This window comes from Panthera uncia, chromosome A2 (genome assembly GCF_023721935.1).
Source record: "Panthera uncia isolate 11264 chromosome A2, Puncia_PCG_1.0, whole genome shotgun sequence".
Lineage (NCBI taxonomy): Eukaryota > Metazoa > Chordata > Mammalia > Carnivora > Felidae > Panthera > Panthera uncia.
The window spans coordinates 4,996,409-5,014,845 of NC_064816.1; the positions used below are offsets into that span (position 1 = coordinate 4,996,409).

At 59.9% G+C, this 18,437-nt stretch overlaps 3 protein-coding genes across 7 annotated transcripts in view; all 3 read left to right on the top strand.

Moving 5' to 3' along the window:
- Positions 1 to 5,253, top strand: part of MYO1F (myosin IF) — a 28,386-nt gene extending 23,133 nt beyond the window's left edge. The window contains exons 17-25 of the mRNA XM_049639396.1: positions 436 to 550; positions 644 to 813; positions 1,527 to 1,672; positions 2,050 to 2,196; positions 2,310 to 2,458; positions 2,933 to 3,016; positions 3,554 to 3,749; positions 3,836 to 4,005; positions 4,667 to 5,253. Of these exons, the coding sequence (XP_049495353.1) occupies positions 436 to 550; positions 644 to 813; positions 1,527 to 1,672; positions 2,050 to 2,196; positions 2,310 to 2,458; positions 2,933 to 3,016; positions 3,554 to 3,749; positions 3,836 to 4,005; positions 4,667 to 4,743 (1,254 nt within the window). The 3' untranslated portion in view covers positions 4,744 to 5,253. The remainder of the gene's footprint in view (positions 1 to 435; positions 551 to 643; positions 814 to 1,526; positions 1,673 to 2,049; positions 2,197 to 2,309; positions 2,459 to 2,932; positions 3,017 to 3,553; positions 3,750 to 3,835; positions 4,006 to 4,666) is intronic.
- A 2,977-nt stretch (positions 5,254 to 8,230) lies between these two features.
- Positions 8,231 to 11,904, top strand: ZNF414 (zinc finger protein 414). 4 transcript variants are annotated; one of them, XM_049639786.1, is made up of 8 exons: positions 8,231 to 8,386; positions 9,106 to 9,418; positions 9,748 to 9,855; positions 9,980 to 10,085; positions 10,632 to 10,975; positions 11,056 to 11,106; positions 11,559 to 11,732; positions 11,826 to 11,904. In XM_049639786.1, the coding sequence occupies exons 1-8, from the start codon at positions 8,384 to 8,386 to the stop codon at positions 11,897 to 11,899; spliced, it is 1,173 nt and encodes a 390-aa protein (XP_049495743.1). In that variant the 5' UTR covers positions 8,231 to 8,383; the 3' UTR covers positions 11,900 to 11,904. The 4 variants fall into 4 exon arrangements, with proteins under 4 accessions (XP_049495743.1, XP_049495740.1, XP_049495742.1 ...); XM_049639783.1 differs by having other exon boundaries at positions 11,559 to 11,904; XM_049639785.1 differs by lacking the exon at positions 8,231 to 8,386 and adding an exon at positions 8,395 to 8,787 and having other exon boundaries at positions 11,559 to 11,904.
- Positions 11,905 to 15,179: 3,275 nt separating this feature from the next.
- Positions 15,180 to 18,437, top strand: part of PRAM1 (PML-RARA regulated adaptor molecule 1) — a 9,010-nt gene continuing 5,752 nt past the window's right edge. The window contains exons 1-2 of one of the 2 annotated variants that reach the window (XM_049639781.1): positions 15,180 to 15,865; positions 17,920 to 18,437. The exon at positions 17,920 to 18,437 is cut by the window's right edge and continues 698 nt beyond it. In XM_049639781.1, the coding sequence (XP_049495738.1) occupies positions 15,863 to 15,865; positions 17,920 to 18,437 (521 nt within the window). In that variant the 5' untranslated portion in view covers positions 15,180 to 15,862. The remainder of the gene's footprint in view (positions 15,866 to 17,919) is intronic. The other variant, XM_049639782.1, reaches the window with a different exon arrangement.

Below are 18,437 nucleotides of genomic sequence, written 5' to 3' on the forward strand. Positions count from 1 at the left end.
CAACCAGATGGTCTCTGGGTACAGCACAGTCCTGTACATCAGGTTTTCATATTTACACTATTGTGTTGGTCTTCTAAGATGCACATTGGTTCACATTCCTACCATCTGTGAAACTGGGGTGCACCACACATGGGTGACATGCCATCCCCTTAATTAGCAGAGTCAGAAACTGTGATGTTATGCCATGTCTGGTGAGCCTGCACAGCTAGTCAGAGGCAGAGTTGGGATTTGAAGCCCACAAGACCAGCCCACAGTTTTCCAATTTTGCACGGGGGCCTGTGCCCCATATTGGGAGGGAACCCTGTGTCCGGTCATGTGGAGAAAGAAAAAATGTTTTTGACCATAGCATCTGTGCACGTGTGCAGGTGCCCATAAGCAAGAGCAAGTGGGCGGGGTGGAATCGGGAAAGACCCACCGCCCCTCTTTTGCCCACAGCTCTTCCTTCTGGAGGAGATGCGAGAGCGGAAGTTCGATGGCTTTGCCCGCACCATCCAGAAGGCCTGGCGACGCCATGTGGCAGTCCGGAAGTACGAAGAGATGCGGGAGGAAGGTGAGAGCCTGCGGGTGGGAGGCTCGGGGAGGGGACAGACCGACTCGGAGGAGCCAGGCCGCAAGCTCTGCCCCCCACCCTGTATCTCCACAGCGTCCAACATCCTGCTGAACAAGAAGGAGCGGAGACGAAACAGCATCAACCGGAACTTTGTCGGGGACTACCTGGGGCTAGAGGAGCGGCCGGAGCTGCGTCAGTTCCTGGGCAAGAGGGAACGCGTGGACTTCGCTGACTCGGTCACCAAGTATGACCGCCGCTTCAAGGTGAGGCACTAGCAGGGGGACATGTCTGGGGCCCTGGCCTCAGGCTGGCATCCCCACCAGAGGTACACCCTCGCCCGGCCCAGACACACCCGTCCTGAGGTATACATCCACCCTGCCTGGATACACCTGTCCCATCACAGGTACACCTTCATCCGGCCCAGATACACCTGTCCACAGGCATACGCTCACGTAGTGTAGCTACATCTGTCTATTAAATATGCCCTCATACAGCCCAGACACATCTGCCCATCACATATAGCTGCACCTGGCCAGACACAGCTGTCCACAATTGCACCCTCACCTCACCCAGAAGCCCTGACCATTGGACCACCCTCACTTATCCTGGACACAGCTATCCCTTAAGTATACCCTCAGACAGTCTAGATGGATCGGTCAGGTAGCCATATCTTCATCTGGCCCAGATACACCTGTGCACGGGTGCACTCTCACCTGGCCTGGGCACCCACGTCCAGCAGGTACACACCCTCACCTATCCTGTACCTGCTCAATGGCCCAGAAACCTCTCTCTGGCCAATGTACCCTTACTTAGCCTCCTATTTCTTACATAAGGTAACTACTCCTATATCTTCACATGGAGGGAAACCCTCAGCTGGCCTGTCCTTCACCACCCCCCTCCCCGAGGCTGATCCCCTAGAGCCAGGCGGCCCATGTCCAGGGCTCCAGCCACCAGCTCTGGTCCTGCATCCTCACAGCCCATCAAGAGGGACTTGATCCTGACGCCCAAGTGTGTGTATATGATCGGGCGGGAGAAGGTGAAGAAAGGACCAGAGAAGGGCCAGGTGCGTGAGATCCTGAAGAAGAAGGTGGAGATCCAGGCCCTTCGGGGAGTTTCCCTCAGGTGAGGCCAGGCCCTCGCCTGCCCCACTCACCCTCATCTGCCCCCTTGCCATCCTCAGGTGCCTTCACACTTGTTACCCCATCTGTCACTCCGACCATGCTACCTACCCCTATACCTGTCACCCTCTAGGCCCTACCTGTCACCTGCCCCTGCCCCCACATTCACGATCCCTGTTTGCCAACAGCACCTGTCCCCTCACCTGCCGCTTCTCTCTGACCATCTTCCCCAGCTCCTTGCCATTCCCCGCCCCCCGCCTTTTCCCCGGCCTGCGTCACCCCTCACTTGCCTTCACCCGACCCTCCCCGTCGCGTCTCACAGGTCAGTCCTGCCACCACCACTACCCCTCTCACCGGCCTTTCCTCCCACCCCGCCCCCAGCACGCGGCAGGACGACTTCTTCATCCTCCAAGAAGACGCGGCCGACAGCTTCCTGGAGAGCGTCTTCAAGACCGAATTCGTCAGCCTCCTGAGCAAGCGCTTCGAGGAGGCGACGCGGAGGGCCCTGCCCCTCACCTTCAGCGACACGTACGCTTCCCCCCCCCCCCCGCCCGCGTCCTCGGGCTGGGCTGAGCACGGCGCCCCCTCTCCCACCGCGCTTGGGGAGTGAGCCTCCCCGCAGCTGCCTCCTCTCCCCACAGACTACAGTTCCGAGTGAAGAAGGAGGGCTGGGGCGGAGGTGGCACCCGCAGTGTCACTTTCTCCCGTGGCTCCGGCGACGTGGCTGTGCTCAAGGCTAGCGGCCGGTCCCTCACGGTCGGCGTGGGTGACGGGCTGCCCAAAAGCTCCAGTGAGTCTGCGCAGAACTGGAGGGCGGAGCCAAAGAGGCGGGACCTGTGGGGGCGGGGCCAGCGAGGGGGACAAATCAAGGCCGTGGGGCCGGGTCGAGAGCAGGTGAGGGCCGTGGAGGGGTGAGTCTGGAGATATTTAATAGGGAGGTCGCAGCCACGGAGAGGGCTGGGTCAGCGAGGTAACCAATGAGTGGGAGAGAAATGTGGAGGAGGCGGGGCCACGGAGGCGATTTCCCCCCCCCCCCACTATGGGCGGGACCAGAGAGCCAGGCCAATGAGAGGTGAGTCCTGGGGGGAGGAGCCAATTACTGGGCAGAGCCAGGGTTCCAGGGTCGGTGCTGATGGGACAGCCAGTGAGTCTGAGGGGGCGGGGCCCGGGGCGGGGCCACAGGGCAGACTGGACTTGTGGGCGGGGCCAAGAGCCTGCTGCGGTCTGGCCACCGTTCAAATTCCCGTGTCCTTTCCCCTTTCAGAGCCTACACGGAAGGGAATGGCCCAGGGAAGACCTCGAAGGGCAGCCCAGGCCCCCACCCGGGCAGCCCCTGGGCCTCCCAGAGGTGAGAAGACGTGTCTTCCCTTGTCTTTTGTGTGCTCCACGACTTAAGCCAGACATGCTGTCAGCAGAGTGGGCCACTCTGTTCTCTGCCCAGAACTCTCCATAGCTCCCCATCTTCCACAAAATACAGACTAAGCTTAGTTTGATATTCAAAACCCTTCAGAATCCAACCCTAGCTAACCACCGACCTCTTCTCTCCTCCCATCTTCAACTCCTGTCATGCAAGCTACATCTTATTTGGCCAATTTAACCAATTTGTTCTTATCTCCAAGCCTTTGCTAGGGCTCTTTGCTCCTCTGGTCTCCCTAATTCTCTCTCAGCTTGACCTCCTATTCATCCTCCAAGACCCACCCACAAAAGCCCTCCTACAGAACAGGATGGAGGAAATCTTAACCCCTGAAGGGCCTCCCTCTGGGCCAGCATTTACCATGCTGAGTCGAGCATGTGGCTGGCTGCCTTCTCTCTCAGATGAGGAACTTGGAGCCAAATCCTCCTACCATCACCCTGATAAATGCCCCCACTCTTGCTCCTGCCACAGGCCTGGACCGCAATGGGGTGCCCCCCCTGGCCAGAAGGGGGGACCTGCCCCTAGAGATCCCATCTGGAGGGGGCTTCCAGCAGCCTCCCCGGGGCCCTCCGTCGTCAGCCCTGAGGGCCAGCAGACGCCCCCGGGCACGGCCCCCCTCGGAGCACAACACAGAATTCCTTAACGTGCCTGACCAGGGTGTGGCAGGGTAGGTGAGGACAGAGGGCAGCCCCAGGATGTGCACAGGGGGCAGGGGAGTGTCTGGACTCTGATGGGCGCTCCCTGTGCCCACAGCATGCAGAGGAAGCGCAGTGTGGGGCAGCGACCTGTGCCGGGCGTGGGCCGACCCAAGCCCCAGCCTCGGACGCATGGCCCACGGTGCCGGGCCCTGTACCAGTATGTGGGCCAAGATGTGGACGAGCTGAGCTTCAACGTGAACGAGGTCATCGAGATCCTCATGGAAGGTGTGTGTGTGAAAACCCCCATTCCTGCTCTCCTGCAACCCCCCCATTCTCCCGAGGTGAACAGAAGCAACCAGACCCATCTGGAGATATTCTCTTCCGGGCCAGTGGCTGCATACGCCCGAAGGCCTTGGGTCTGGAGGTTCCCTCCTAAGCCACTCTGGGGACCTGGCCTCACAGCAGCAGACCCAATCCCTGGGCCTCATTTTTCTCTCCTGTCAAGCACAGGGCTAATAGCAGAACCTACCTCAAGAGACCCCTCGTGAGTAAAAAATGGGTCATGCCCAGATGACCCAGGCCACCTCCTACCTTAGTCCCCTGGGCTGCCCCCAGAGGGGCTTGGGACTCAACAGCACCCCCTGCGGGTAAATGGGGAGCCCCAACGGGGTTATTAACTGGTCCATCATGGGGAGTGTGGGGAGGCGGCTGTAGGAAGAGACGATGAGGGAAGAGCACAAGAGAATGGTCTAGAATGTGACAGAGTGTGAGGCAGTGGCAGGAAAACCATGTGTCCATCCCTCCCTCCCTTCCATCTGTGGACAGTTCTCTTCAGCGTCTGCCTTCTGCCACGCCAGTGGAAATGAATAAGACAGGCGCGGAGCCAGCATGAAAGCTGTCTCCCGGGCAAGCGGGGTGCCGCCTCACACTCCCTTCGCACCCACAGATTCCTCCGGCTGGTGGAAAGGCCGGCTGCATGGCCAGGAGGGCCTCTTCCCAGGAAACTACGTGGAGAAGATCTGAGAGACGGCCCCGGATTCTGCCTCCTGCCTGCCTGACTGCCTGCCAGGCCCTGCTGGCAGGGGCCTCGTTTTCCTTGGCCGCATTGGCCAGAAGGTCCAGTCCTGTGGCGTCCAGCCCAGCCCAGGCTCTGGGTCACCATTGGGGCTGGGGCTCACCCCTGCAGCCACCGCAGGGCCCTGGCCTCCCCCAGGTCACACACATTGCCTCCTGGGTCAAACAGGGCTAACATCAGAATCTACCTCCCAGCTGCCTTGTGCATATACGTGAGTTGTGTCCCGTGGGCCAAGTGCCAAGCACAGTTGGGGGCACACCTTGACAGGTGAGATCCGCCCCCCTCTTTCTCTCACCACTGAGGCAATAAACATTGGCCAGGTGAAAGCGTGGATTAATTTACTGAGCGTTAACAAGAACTACCATCTCACAACCCCATGAGGAAGGTGCCCCAAATATACCCCAATTGCAGGTGAAAAAAAATGGAGGCTGGGAGAAGTTTCATCATGTGCCCAAGATTCCACGGAGCCAAGCCTTGAACTCATATGCCCCCACCTGGCCTCTCCCAAAGCTGGAGTTTGCTCACTCACTGGCTCACCCACTGTTGGCCATGTGCATCCCTGCTTTCCTGCAGAAAGTGGTCTGGTGGGTCCTGTCAGCTTTGAATCTGCAGCCCCCAGGCCCATCTGGGACCTGCCTGGACCCTGAGGAGGGAGGCAGTTCCCACACAACCCCTCACAATGCACCCTGGGCCACCCCCGGCCCCTGCCCCCCACCCCATGTCTTTGCCTTCTTAGCTCTCACTCACTTGGGGTCAGGACTGGTTCTGATATCCAATGGCCCTGGCTTTCTGTACTTATTGTTATGAATTTAGGGGATCAGCCTGGCTACTGGTCTCCCCAGATGTTTCCAAATCAGTGATGGAGTCTGAGCCTTTCAGAACTCTCTGCAGATACAGCTGGAAACTGCTGGGGGTCCTGCCATGGTCTGAGCGTAAGGATCCTGACTTTCCAGATGGACACCCACTCTGTGCTCAGCCCTCAAAGAGCAGCCAGTCCAGGAGAGACAGAGCCAGACTCCTGGTGTCAGGACTGGGCCAGAGAAGGGCCAGGGGCAGGGGGAGGGAATGCAGAGAAGGAGCGGGCATTGCTGGAGGAGCCAAGAGATGGAAGAAAAGGGTTGGCGTGAGCAGATCTTGAAGGCAAACACCACATACACCGATCTCCACTGTGACAGAAGTCCGGGCAGAGGACACCTACCCATGGGAGATGAGGTATCAGTGAAAGACTGTCCAGCAGAACCTTCTGCAGGTCTGAACCCTCTCTCTTCTGTACCTATCATGGGAAGCTGAGTGGGCTGGAAACAAACAAACAAAAAAATCACAAGGTTGCAACCGGTCCTCACCAACTCTTTTATTAGCCAACAATTATACAAAAGCATTTAACCGGTCGCTCGAATGTCCCTGGTTTCCTCTATCTCTGGCGTTTGCCCCTCCACTGCCCAACCACCACTGTGTAGCTCTCTATGACACTTAAATGCTAGGACAGGCTGGGGAGGAACTGCATAAGCCACCAACCTCATCAGCTTCCGCCTCCCTTCTCTGTCCCTGAACTCACCATGCAGGTTGCCTGCCCCTTGATATTTTGGGGTACAGCCCTGGGGCCCCACTGCCACGGCAGTCAGCCCATTTGCAGGAAGTAGCACATTCTGGGCCTCACATCTAGGTTACAGCATCTTCAGACTGCAAACCTCAGAATCACCTTGGCCCTGCCCACTCCACAGCCCCACATCCTGTTGACTTCTAGAATTTCTTAAGCCTGGCCCCTCCTCTCCCTTCCTTGGGTGGCCTGTCCTTCTGAGGCCTCACCCCACCCTTCCCCAGATTGCACCAACCCCCCTCCACACACAAAGACACCTCCACCCAGCACCAAATGATCTGTTTGGGTTTTGTGTTGTTTATTTATTTATTTTGAGAGAGGGAGAGAGAGAGACAGAGAGAGAGCAACCAGGGGAAGGGCAGAGAGAGAGAGCGAGAGGGAGAGAGAGAGAATCCCAAGCAGGCTCCATACCCAGTGTAGAGCCCGACACGGGTCTTGATCTCACGAACCATGAGATCATGACCTGAGCCAAAATCAAAAGTTGGATGCTTAACCAACTGAGCCACCCAGGTGCCCCAAATGATCTGTTTTTTTTTTTTTGTTTTTTTTTTTTTTATGAGTTTCTAACTGTATTAATGACAAATTAAAAAAACATTTTTTTAAATTCAAACAGCACGTGTGAAAAGTCTGTCTCACCCTCACTTGAAAATCTGTTCCCCTCCCCAGTTTTTTAATGTCTCCTTCCAATAGTATTTCTGCATATAAAGGCACATAGGTACATCTTATGTACACAGATGAAAATACACTGCACATAAAGTCCATACTTGCCCAGAACTCAAGAGACACCTCTTGAATATTACACAATGTATTATAGAGATCTGAGATCAAAGATCCACTTTACCATCCCCCCAATTGCCCACTCTCCAAACACCCAGGAATCAAATGGTGGACCTCCCCCTGCTAAAAATTCATCAATGGTGAGAACAGAAACCACACTCCTCGCTCTCTCTCCATGGTTCACAAGGCGCTGTGTGACCTTCCCTGCACCAAGTTCACTTTCTGACCTCCATACCCTGCCTCCACTCTGTTTCAGCAGTAAGCCGATCTCCTCACTAATCCTTGAAAAAGACAAGCTTGTCTTTCTCCACCTCAGGACATTTGCACCCACTATCCACTTCCCAGAGTCCCCTGACCTTCCATTTGTTCACTCCTTCCTGACCATCAGATAACAGCTCAAAAGTCAACTCCCAGAGAGGTTTCTCTTCCGTGTGTGTTTTTTTTTTTTTCTTTGTAGCACTTAATATAATCTAAGATGGTTTTTTGTATTTGTTGATTCATTGTCTGTCTCCCTATTTTAAAATGTGAGCAGGCCCCTGAGGCACAGTCCCTTGCCCTGAGGGACTTTGTTTGTTCTCGGGTACCCAATGCCTAGCACACAGTTGGCGCTCAAGGAATGTAGGATGGATAGGTGACTCATTCCACCCAGGGCTCTCCATCCTTAAGCTACACCTGTCCTGAGGTCAGGTTTCTTGCCCTTGGCTTGTTTCTTGCCCTTGGCTATCACAAGGGGCCCATTTCAACTTCAGAAGTAAGTTCATTGACAATTTTGACGATCATTGGCAATTTCCCTCTAAAGAGGCAGCCCAATCATCACGACCTCTTCAAACAGAAGAACGGCTGTGTGCCCCCTTTCGAGAGCTGGTGACGGGAAGGGAGGGGATAAAGATACCCATTTTGCAAAGGAGAACAGAGGTTCCGAATGATTTTAAGCCAGGATCCCTGGGCACAGACTTTTAAAGGGGAACTCTTTGATAGGCCCGGGCCTGCAAACCCGTAGCGAGCGCCGCCTATACGGCTCTCCAGGAGGACCCAGATCCCAGGCTCCGCCCCCTCGGGGGGCGTCTTGCGCAGGGCCTGCCCCGCTCTCGCGAGAGCTGGCAGGCGGAAAATGGCGCCGACGTGAGCGCGAGCCCGCGGCCGTCCAGGGAGTCGTCACAGCCTCAGCCGGAGCCGCCGGAGTCGCAGGAACAAGAGGCTGAGCCGAGTCGAGGATGGTGAGCGCGGCGCCGGGGGTTCGGGCGCGACGAACCGGCGGGTACTGGCGGGGCGCGGCCCTGTCGCATGCGCACCGTCCGGTCGACCCCGCCCCCACATCCGGGCACTCTCCCGCCGCTGGCTGTCACTTGGGGAAGCACCCCACCCCTGCTTCCTGGCCTGGCTTCGACTGGGCCACGCCTACAGCGCTTGGGCTCCGCCCCTGGTCCTTTTACATCCGGGTCTTAGCACCCCCAGGTTCGACTGCACAGCTGGAGCCGGGAGGGTGTATATTTCCGTCCTCACACGATCCACTGGACCACTCCTGGCCCCTCCAGCATGTTCCTAGCGGCGCCCTATTCAGAGCCCCGTCTGTATAATCTTCGTCCCGCCCGCTCCCTGTAGGCCACGCCTCTGCTGTGTAAGGGACATCCCACCGGCCCTAGTTTGGGTTGAGGGACTTCTTTCACATGAGTAATTGTTGACATACCCCTTTCTGCGATTGGGTCACCTTCCAGTTCCCTCTCAGAGGGTGGAACGCAGGAGGCTCAATCCACTCTTTCCCTCCTGCCCTCCCTTGATGACGATTCCCTAGGATGGGGGCTGACCATCCAGGTGATGTCTCCAGGGCATTCGCTACTTCACAAATGTCCAGCGGTCTTGGGCGGGAGGGGTGACCCTGGCTGATCCAGGCCGACGTGGGCCCAGAGGGGTTCTCCCTGCTTTTTCCTTCCACTAGGAGGAGGAACCCTCGGGGCCCAGCCCGGACATGCCGGCCACTGCAGAGTCCAGCTTCAGTGAGACTGACAAGGAGGTGTTGTCCCCAGTCGCGGCTGCCGCAGCCCCCCCCTCTTCCATGGGGGAGGACCCAGGCCCTGACCGGGCAGCCACACCCCCAGTGTGGGACCGCGGAGGGCCTGGAGGGTCCCAGCAGGGTGCTCCTTCAGCCCCAGACAGTGGCCAGCCTGGCCCTGGATCTGGCCTTGGCCCAACCAGCACAGTCTCGGGGACCAGCGAGGACCTGAGGCCTCCCAGACGACGCCAACAACCAGGTGATCTGTGATGGAACCTTCTGCGGGGGGGGGGGGGGGGATTACAGGCCTTGGAATAATGGAGAGGAGTACAGAGTATCTCCAGACTTGGGGCTCATCTAGAGGGAATCACCATTGAGCACCAAGTGCGCCCCAGGCTGTGGCTACAGTGATGAGCCACGCCAGCTCAGCCCCTGCCCTCCGGTAGTTCAGTCTGGTGGGGGAAGCAGAGGGTAAAGGCCTTGATGGGAAACCAGTAGCGTCATTCCAGCCTCTCTGGGGCAGAACTCCGGACAGCGTGGATGGGGGAAGGGTGAGTGACACCCCCTCCACTTCTGTGCATCCTTCAGGGAAGCAGATACCCTGCTCCAGCCCTGGATGCTGTCTCAGTTTCCCCAGTGTTCGAGACCTGGCACAGCATCTGCGTACCCACTGCCCACCCACACAGTCCCTGGAAGGTAGGGCCAGAGCAGGTGGTGGGGAGGCAGTTGGGGTGGAAGGCAGGTGGAAGGCAGGCAGAGCCTCCAGGCCAGGCTTGGCCACCGGTCTCCACTCCTGTGTCCTTCATCCGTGCCCCGCCAGGCAAGCTCTTCCGCTGTTCCGCCCTGAGCTGCACCGAGACCTTCCCCACCATGCAGGAACTGGTGGCACATGGCAAGCTGCACTACAAACCCAATCGCTACTTCAAGTGAGACCCTGACCATCTCGACTTCCACCTGTGCTCCGTGACCAGGCCCCAGGCAGCTTCTCCCACCCCTGGTTTGATTGCCACCACCTGGGGTCCAGTCCTTTGTCCCTTTCTAGTCAAGGGGGTTGGTCCCGGCAGTGGGCGCAGCCTCGAGCAAGGCCTGCCCTTACCTGCGCTAAAGGGACTGGTTGCTGGAGCGAGTCCCAGAGACGCGGAGGCCCGAGCTCGGAAAGGGGCGGAGCATACGTGCTGTGTCTCCGCCCAGTCCCTCCTTCCCTGCCTGGAGGAAAACCGGCCACCTAAGTCAAAATTGAGACCTCCTATCTCGTTTTCCCAGGGCAAGGACTCGGAGGGGTCTGGAAGGGTCGCGGCCACACTGGGGGGCGCTTAGAGCAAGCTTCTCCCCCGCAAGTGGGGGATACGTGATTTGGGCTTTATGCTCCCTTCCTTACTTCCCGACCTCGCGCGGCGGCCCCCCAGGTAGTATCGGATCGGCCCTACCCTTGTCCCCCAGGAGACCCAGCCCAGCCTTGTGCCTGCCCCCAGGTGTGAGAACTGCCTCCTGCGCTTCCGCACGCACCGCTCGCTCTTCAAGCATCTGCATGTTTGCGCCGAGCATGCGCAGAGCCCAGCCCCGCCGCCACCCCCGGCCCTCGACAAGGAGCCCCCGGCGCCCGAACGTCCCCAGGAGTCAGACGCTGCGTCCGCGCCGGGCCTGCCGTTCCCGCTGCTCGAGCCCTTCACGACCCCCGCCCCTGCCCCCACCGGGCCCTTCCTGCCCTACTTGAACCCCGCGCCCTTTGGCCTAACCCCCCCGCGCCTGCGCCCCTTCCTGGCTGCGGCGCCCGGGCCGCCCGCCTCCAGCGCCGCAGTCTGGAAAAAGAGCCAAGGTGAGTGTGGGAACAGGGCCGCCTGAAGGGTGAACTGAGCTCGCGCGGACTTCTGACCTTGACCCGCCCGTTTACCTCAGGTGCCGGCGGCAGCCCGCGAAGACCCCAGGGCGGCTCCGACGCACCCTCAGGTGCGTGCAGGTGACCACCAGGGACGGGTGGAGGGGAATTTCTGTCCTGCGCCCTGCCAGGCCCAGGGGATGCTGGGAGGCAGCGCTGCCCACCCCTTCCCAGGTGGCCACAACTGCTACCCACGAAATACAAGATTTTGCCTTAAAAATTATTGGCCCCCGAGCCTTCGTCTGCGCCGGCGTTTCCGTGTAAAACCCGCGCCCGGTTCACGAGTCCTTCCCCCTGCGGTGGCTCCAAGGGGTAGGAGCGGGGGATTCGGATACAAGTTTAGTGTCCCCAGTTACGGAGGGGTGGGACGCGATCCGGGGAAGTGGATCGGCCAGACCAAACCCGCCCGTGCACGGGAGCCGATGGGGAGGCGGGGAAAGATCTGACCCGCACTCGTCCTCGTCCGCCATCCTTGGGGGTGGAAGGGTCTTCCGGGACTGACGGGGGCCCCGCCTGCCCGCAGGGCACGCGGCCCCGAGCCGCATCGTGTGGGAGCACACGCGCGGCCGCTACTCGTGCATGCAGTGCGCCTTCTCCACGGCCTCGCGGCCCGCCATGACACTGCACCTGGAGGACCACCGCCCCATCGCCCCCGCGGCCCCGGCGCCCGGGCAGCCGCGCCCCGACGCGCCGCCGGGTAAGGCCGAGGAGCGCGCGGGTGGGGAGGGCGGGGGCCCCGAGGCGAGGGGCGGGGCCGAGGCTCAGGCGCCCCCTCCTCTGCCCCACCCAGACCCGGCCCCGCTTGCACCCAAGGTGTCTCCGCTGCTGGCAGAGGGGGAGTGTCCGGTTTTCTCGCCGTTCTGAATCCGGCCGCGGGCGGGGGGGAGGGGGGCTCAACTGTGGGTGTGGGTAGTTTTGTCGTTTTCGCGGGGCCTAAGATGGAGAGGGTGGGGGGACAATAAAGGAGACGCGATGAGCCAGCCTGTGCTGTGTCTGGGTCCCTTGCCCCTCCCAATGCACAGTCTGGCAGCCCTGGGATGCTCATACCTTGGGAGGGGACAAGCTTCCCCTCAACCTCACCTCAACACCGGACCGGGTCAGTGCTACCCTATCCAGCAGCAGTTAGGACTGCCAGTGTCCTGTCTTGTCCCACCATTTCCAGAAACCAGATGGGATGGAAATCCCACGTTTATTTAAAAGTCCCAGGAATCAGTGGGGTAGGACAGGCTGGGAGGCAGGGCCTGGCCCAGCTGGAGCCACTCGCCAATCCTCAGGCCGGTGTGGACTCACAGGTGACAGGGCCCCCAGGGCTGGGCACTCAGGCAGGCTAGGCTCAGGTTTTGTCTTGGTCAGTGTCCTGGGGACCCTCCTCTTTGGCTCCCTGCTTTCACCTCTCCCCCTAGGCCAGCTCTGAAGAGGAAGGTGGGTCAGAGCCAGCCCCAGGGGGCCTGGCTCCTCCCTCTTCACCACTTCCCTTTCAGTCTTCCAACCACAGGGATTTTCCCTTCCTTCCTGGGAAGTCAGTCCTGGGTCCGCGTTCAAACTCTGGGGCCACACTGCTGTCCCAGCCCTGTAGTCACCAAAACCCAGCGGGCCGAGCCTCCTGAATGTGAAAGCCTTCTGCGTTGTTGACAGCCACCCTTCAGAGGCTAGTTTTCCCTCCTGCGTCTTGCCTCCCTCCCGGCTCCACAGTCCCCTAGCCCAGGCCTCAACCCTTTCCCTTCCTCAGGCACCTGAAGCAACAACTCTCCTGCCCTCCCCAACCCCCCAACAATCTGATCACCTCTGGAAACGGGGGTTTCTTCTGATGCCCACCCGGTACCCTTCCGTGGCTCCCCGCGGCTCTCTGGATGGAGACCGTGTTCTCCTAATAGCCCACAAGGCCCATCTTGAACCTCCCCATGCCCTCCCTCACCACCCTCCTCTTCCCCCTTATCCTCTCCTCCCGGGGAGCATAGCCCTTCCGTGAACAAGACCGCCCCAGCCTCCTTGCAGGTGAACAGCCCCAAACTCCAGAGAGGCCCTTCATCCTCTCCTGAAGGCAGGTGTGGGGGGTGGTCTGAGTGCCCTTAGGATCGGCCCACCTGCACCCAGGGGCCCGCCTGCCCACCTACCTGCCTGCCTTTGTGGCCACCCGAGATGTCACGGTGGGCTTCAGGGCTGTGATGCCCTTAATGGGGTTGTAGCTGAGACTCAGCTGGCTTAGGCCAGGTGTCTGTCCACCAGCACCTCCAGGCCCAGGCTGAGGCAGGTATCACCGAGCGCCAGCTGTGGGGCCAGGTGGGCCATCGGGGGATCCTGGGGCTCCAGGCCCCCTCAGAGCTCTCCTCTTCTCTGCCATGAGCCTTGGAACCAGGACTCTGACCCTGGAGAAGATTCAACCTCCCCACCTCTTAGTTTGTTAGTCCTTAAGATGGGTGTCACGATGCTTGCTCACTCCCTGGAATCCTTGTGAAGATTCAGAGGGACCAGGTGAGGGGGGACACTTGGGAAATGTTTCTGAGTGATTCACGTCCCTCTGCCCACCAAGCCCATGCGTCCAAACTGATTCCACAGATGGTCCCCCCTCCCCCAACCACAAAATGCCTGACAGCTGAGTCCTCGTGGGGCCCGGGCTCCGCCCAGCAGAGGGCGCCCAGGAGTGTCCATCTGAAGGGACAGGGAAGGACAGCAAGCGCGTCCCTGCAGGCGTCCACTTGGCCTGGCTGCCCCCGCCGCGGGGACAGGTTGGTAAGAGACTGCGGGTCACGTGGAAACACTGAGCCTCTGCAGGCGGCTTATGTCAGCCGTGAGGCCGGCCAGGTACCCGCCCACCGCCCGGCAGTTGTCAACCGTGCTCCGTCACCAGACTGAGAGGGGAAATGAAGGCTCCTGGGCACGCGTCCCGGAGCCCTGCCTCTGACACGGATCCGAACACCCCCATCCCGGGCCCCTGGCTCCTCCGAGCGCCCCGTGGCCCCAGGATGGGCCGCCCACGTGCTCAGTCCTCTTCCACTGCGTGCACGGGGACCACGTGCGGCTCAGCCTGGCCTCCACCGCCGTGTCCATCCCCTACTCCACCCCCACCTCCGGCCAGGGCAGCCAGGTACACGGCTGAACGTGCCCACTCCACCCCCGTCCCTGCCCCCCTGCCGTGTGCTCAGAACCGGTACCCTTCCCTAAACCAGGGCTCCAGACGCTGGTCCCAGCAGACACCTCCCCACCCCCACAACTCCCCAAGGCGGACTGAGGCCCGCGTGTTCACTTCGGGGGTTGGTCCCCGCAGCTCCATTTGTGGACCCGCCTGTCCAAGTTCATGGCTTCGCCGTGCAGACCAGCCTACGGCCACCGGAAAGGCTCCAAACACCAAGGGTAGTTGGGGGAATGCCCATAAGGGGGGCTGTGGGAAAATAGGGCTCTCCAGGGTGGAGCCCTCCCAACTGCAAAATCCAGAGTCCCCACGGAGTGGCTGGCCCTGGAGCCTGGGGAGTCACCAGATTGTCACCAGTGTCCAGTCCTTTGGCTTTGCCCTGGATTGGGCACCTACTGTGTGTTTCTGGCCAATAATCGCTTTTTCTTTCATTCATTCGTTTCCCTCTCTCACCAAACACTGGGAGTGTCGGTCACCTGGAGACCCAGGGAGGACCCACATCTCATCACCCCTGATCCCCCAGGACTCCTGAGGGGACCCACATCTGGGAATGTGACCTAGGGTGCATGTCTGCCCGTGCAGTGGTGAGGATGGGCGGGCACAGAGGCTCCAGAATCCTCAAGCTGTGCATCTTAGGCACGAACGGAGTCATTTCCGACCGTGCGGCCGGTGGCCTCCACGGCAGGGCGGCCACTGAACGGCTCCAGCTGGGAATGCAGCCCCCTCAAGACAAACCTCCCGTGTCCTCCTACACCCTCGCTACTCTGGGACGTCACCTAGGGTGTCTAGGAATCTGAGGCTCCACCACAGACCCGGGGCAGAACCTGCACTTTAACGGGGTCTCAGGGTGACCCGTGGGCACATTAGAATCCCCCTCGGAGTGTTTAAGAAACCCCCAGGCGCAGGCCAATTAAGTCAGAATCTCCAGGAGCTTCCTTCCATCTTTCTGTAAAAGCCATTCCCGTGTATTGACAAACAGAATCAGGGCTCTGCACTCTCCCAGGAGGGATCTTCTCCCCTGGTCTGCGCGCCTGACCCTAACAAGCGCTGGCTTTGCCCCTCCCTTCACCCCCTCTTCACTGGTCTCCCCGCTGTCTCCATGTTCTTCCCACCCTCTTCTGGACACCTAGGGTGTCCGGGCTGGGCCCCCTGTCCACCACGGCGTCCATGGCTCATGTGACAGACAGCTGCCCCTACAATAGGGAAGTCCTGCTCAGAGCTGCGAATCCGTGGGGAAGTGTGGAAATGAGGCAGGCGGATGAGGCAACAAGAGCCGGCAGAAGGACCTCCCTCACCACGCTCCCCCAACTCCTCGGTCTCCCGGCCCAGAGCTGACCATGCCCCTTACCCACAGAGAACTCGCCCTCCCGAGGAGTCCTCCCTGGAGACCAGAAGTCAGCCAGCCCCCAGAACTACAGAGAGTCAAGAAACTAGTGACCGTGTTGGGCATGTGCTGACGGCCGATGCCCAAAGCGTGGAGAGACAGCAGCGGGCAGGACGGGAACTCAAATGCCAGACAGGATCTGGGGGCAGGCAGGGGCTGTCTCCGCCTCCTTTCCTTCCTCCTCTGTCCTCCCCACCCCGCCATCAGCCCCCACCCCCGTGGGGCCCGTGGAGCAGAAGCCACAGTCACTTCCTGAAGGCAGCGGCCCAGCTCAGGTCCCACTCGCCCTGTGGCCCATCACCCGCCTGTAGCCATGGTGAGTGAACCCCCATCCCTAGAAGAGACCCCCCGCCCCCCGCCACTGGCCACAGGCAAGGGGTGCTGTGGTTGGAGACTGGAGGGCATATTCCAAGAGGTGAGTGGTAGAGGGGCTAGGAAAGCCACCCAGGTAAACAGCAATGACCATCTCAGAGGCCCAGAGGCGGGAAGCAGCCGAGACTCACTGCTGGGACAGCCGGGGCTCCAAGGGGCCTATGGCCCAGGCTGAGGTTTCGACTTTAACAGGAGGAACAGGTCAGCATGAAAAGCAGCCTGGTAACAGGAGACCAGCGTGAACACAGGGGCTTCCTACGGGTGACAAAGTGGGTCACGTACCCACTGCCCACCCTGCACCCCAGCAGTCACCCAAGTTATGACCCGCTGATCCTGATTTCTCTGGTCCTGTGGGTCACCCAGGGAATCCTTGGCCCCACCCTCTCCCGGAGGGGGGCTTTAATAGAGGTACTTCAGGCCCCGGGGCGGGAGTCACTACCTTTCCTCGTTCTCGGGATAGGGAAAGTGAGGCACAGACAAGAGAGCAAAGTCCACACGGTTCTGCCCTGCCCCCACCCCGACTCCCCAATCTCCTAGGCCCCGGGTGAAGCCAGGATTGGGGGCCTGCAGCAGGGCCACCTCTGGTCAGAGCCGGCCTGGCCTGTCCGCCTGTGTCTGTGACAGAGGGTACAGGGCCGGTCAGACTAGGTGTGCCAAGGTGCACGTGCCTGTGCTGCCGCTTGGGCCTGCCTGCCGGTCAACTGTGAGTGCCCTGACCGTCAGCAAAGGGTGTGTGGGACTGTGACCCTCAGCCCACATCTGCCGCCGGGCCTCTGTGTCTCTGTGTCTCTTTCTTCACGAGGCTTGTGACAGACTGGACGTGGCTGAATATGCCTTTGTGTATATTTATTTCTGCTGAGCCCCCACAGTGTGCCAGGCACTGGAAGGAGAGCAACGAATGAGCCAAGTCCCTGACCTGCCACGGGGTCTGGGGAGGGTAGAGCGAACAAAAAAACAGAACAGTCAGGGCACATTTATGAAACAGTGTCAAATAAACTCTGTGATACTTTGCAGCAAGTACTAAAAGTAAAATGCAGGTCAGGGGGACGGGGAGGACCGGGAGGGGAGGGGGAATCGATTTTTTTAAAATATGGGTGGTCTAGGAGGAAGGCCTCTCTAATAAGGAAATATCAGAGATGTGGTGCCCGGGGGGCTCAGTCGGCTGAGCATCCAACCTCGTCTGGTTCGTGAGTTTGAGCCGCGCATCGGGCTCTCTGCTGTCGGCACACAGCCTGCTTCAGATCCTCTGTCCCTCTCTCTCTCTGCCTTTCTCTCTCAAAAATAAACATTTTTTAAAAAAAGAAGAGAAATTATCACGAGCAGAGACCTGGAGGTGGAAGAGGCGAGAAGCAGGCCATGGGGAGAAGTGTCACGGGCAAGGGGGCAGGACAAAGGCCCAAGACACTGGGGGACGGGAGGGGGGAGGGCGAGGGGGACGAGGAGGCGGCCAGGCGAGGAAGGATCCAGGTAGGGGAGGCCAATGGATGGTTCAGGGCCTTCATGAGGTCTTTGGCTTTTACCATGGGGAAATAAAGGAACATTGCTGGATTTTGAGCAGAGGGGATTCCTCTGGTTGCTGTGGGGGCAGGGCCTGGCCAGAGATGAGACTGGGGGGCGGTGGGGGGTGGGGGTGGGGGCAGGAGACCCAGGAGGAGGGCCTGGGTTCCTCCAGCCCGCATGACAGTGGTATAGGCAGTGACAAGTGGCTGCATTCTGGATGTATTCTGAAATGAAAACAGAAGGTACTAGGAACGGGGTATCTCAAGGACACCTGCAAGGCACCACCAACTGAGGGGGGACCGGGGGAGCAGCAGGAGCCTGGGTCCTGATGGGGGTGCGCCTGGGGGCACATATGCAGTGCCTAAGTGGTCAGGGCTCCGGGGAGCCTGGAGACAAATGTGGGAGTCCTCAGCCAACACTGGAGAGAGCCAAGGACACAGTCAGGGGAAGAGACGTCGGCAGAGAGTCCCCGCCTGACTCTGGCTCCATGTTCCTTAGGGGAGCCATCAGGACTTCCGGAGCCTTCAAGCAAAGTTCCAGGCCTCTCAGCTCGAGACCAGTGAACTCCCCAAAAAACCCCTGAAGCCTGAGTTCCACAAACCCCTAAAGAAGCTTCCAACAGCTGAGCTAAGCGAGCACCCCAAAAAGCCCCCGCAGCCCGAGTTCAATGCAGTGCCCAGGAAGCCTTCGCAGCCCAGTTTCGCTGATCTGCCCAGGAAGCCCTCCAAACCCGAGTTCAGTGAACCCTCCAAGAAGTTCCCGCAGCTCGGGGCCCCTCAAAAGGCCTTGCCCCCCCCAGAGCCCAAATCCAGCGCCTTCCCCAAAAAGCTACAGCAGCCTGAGCCCAACGAGGCCACCCCAGACCCCTCACAGCCCAACTTCAGTACCCTCCCCAAGAAGCCCCCGCAGCCTCAGGTCGGTGGGCACCCCAGAAAGCCCTCGCAGCCTCAGGTCGGTGAGCTTCCCAAGAAGTGCCTGCCGCAGCCTGAGTTCAGTGAGGTCCCTCAGACACCCCC

Coding starts and splice junctions, on each gene's coding strand:
- ZNF414 (XM_049639783.1), top strand. Junction 9,419..9,747: donor CAGACGACGCCAACAACCAG/GTGATCTGTGAT, acceptor TGCATCCTTCAG/GGAAGCAGATACCCTGCTCC. Junction 10,086..10,631: donor AAACCCAATCGCTACTTCAA/GTGAGACCCTGA, acceptor GCCTGCCCCCAG/GTGTGAGAACTGCCTCCTGC.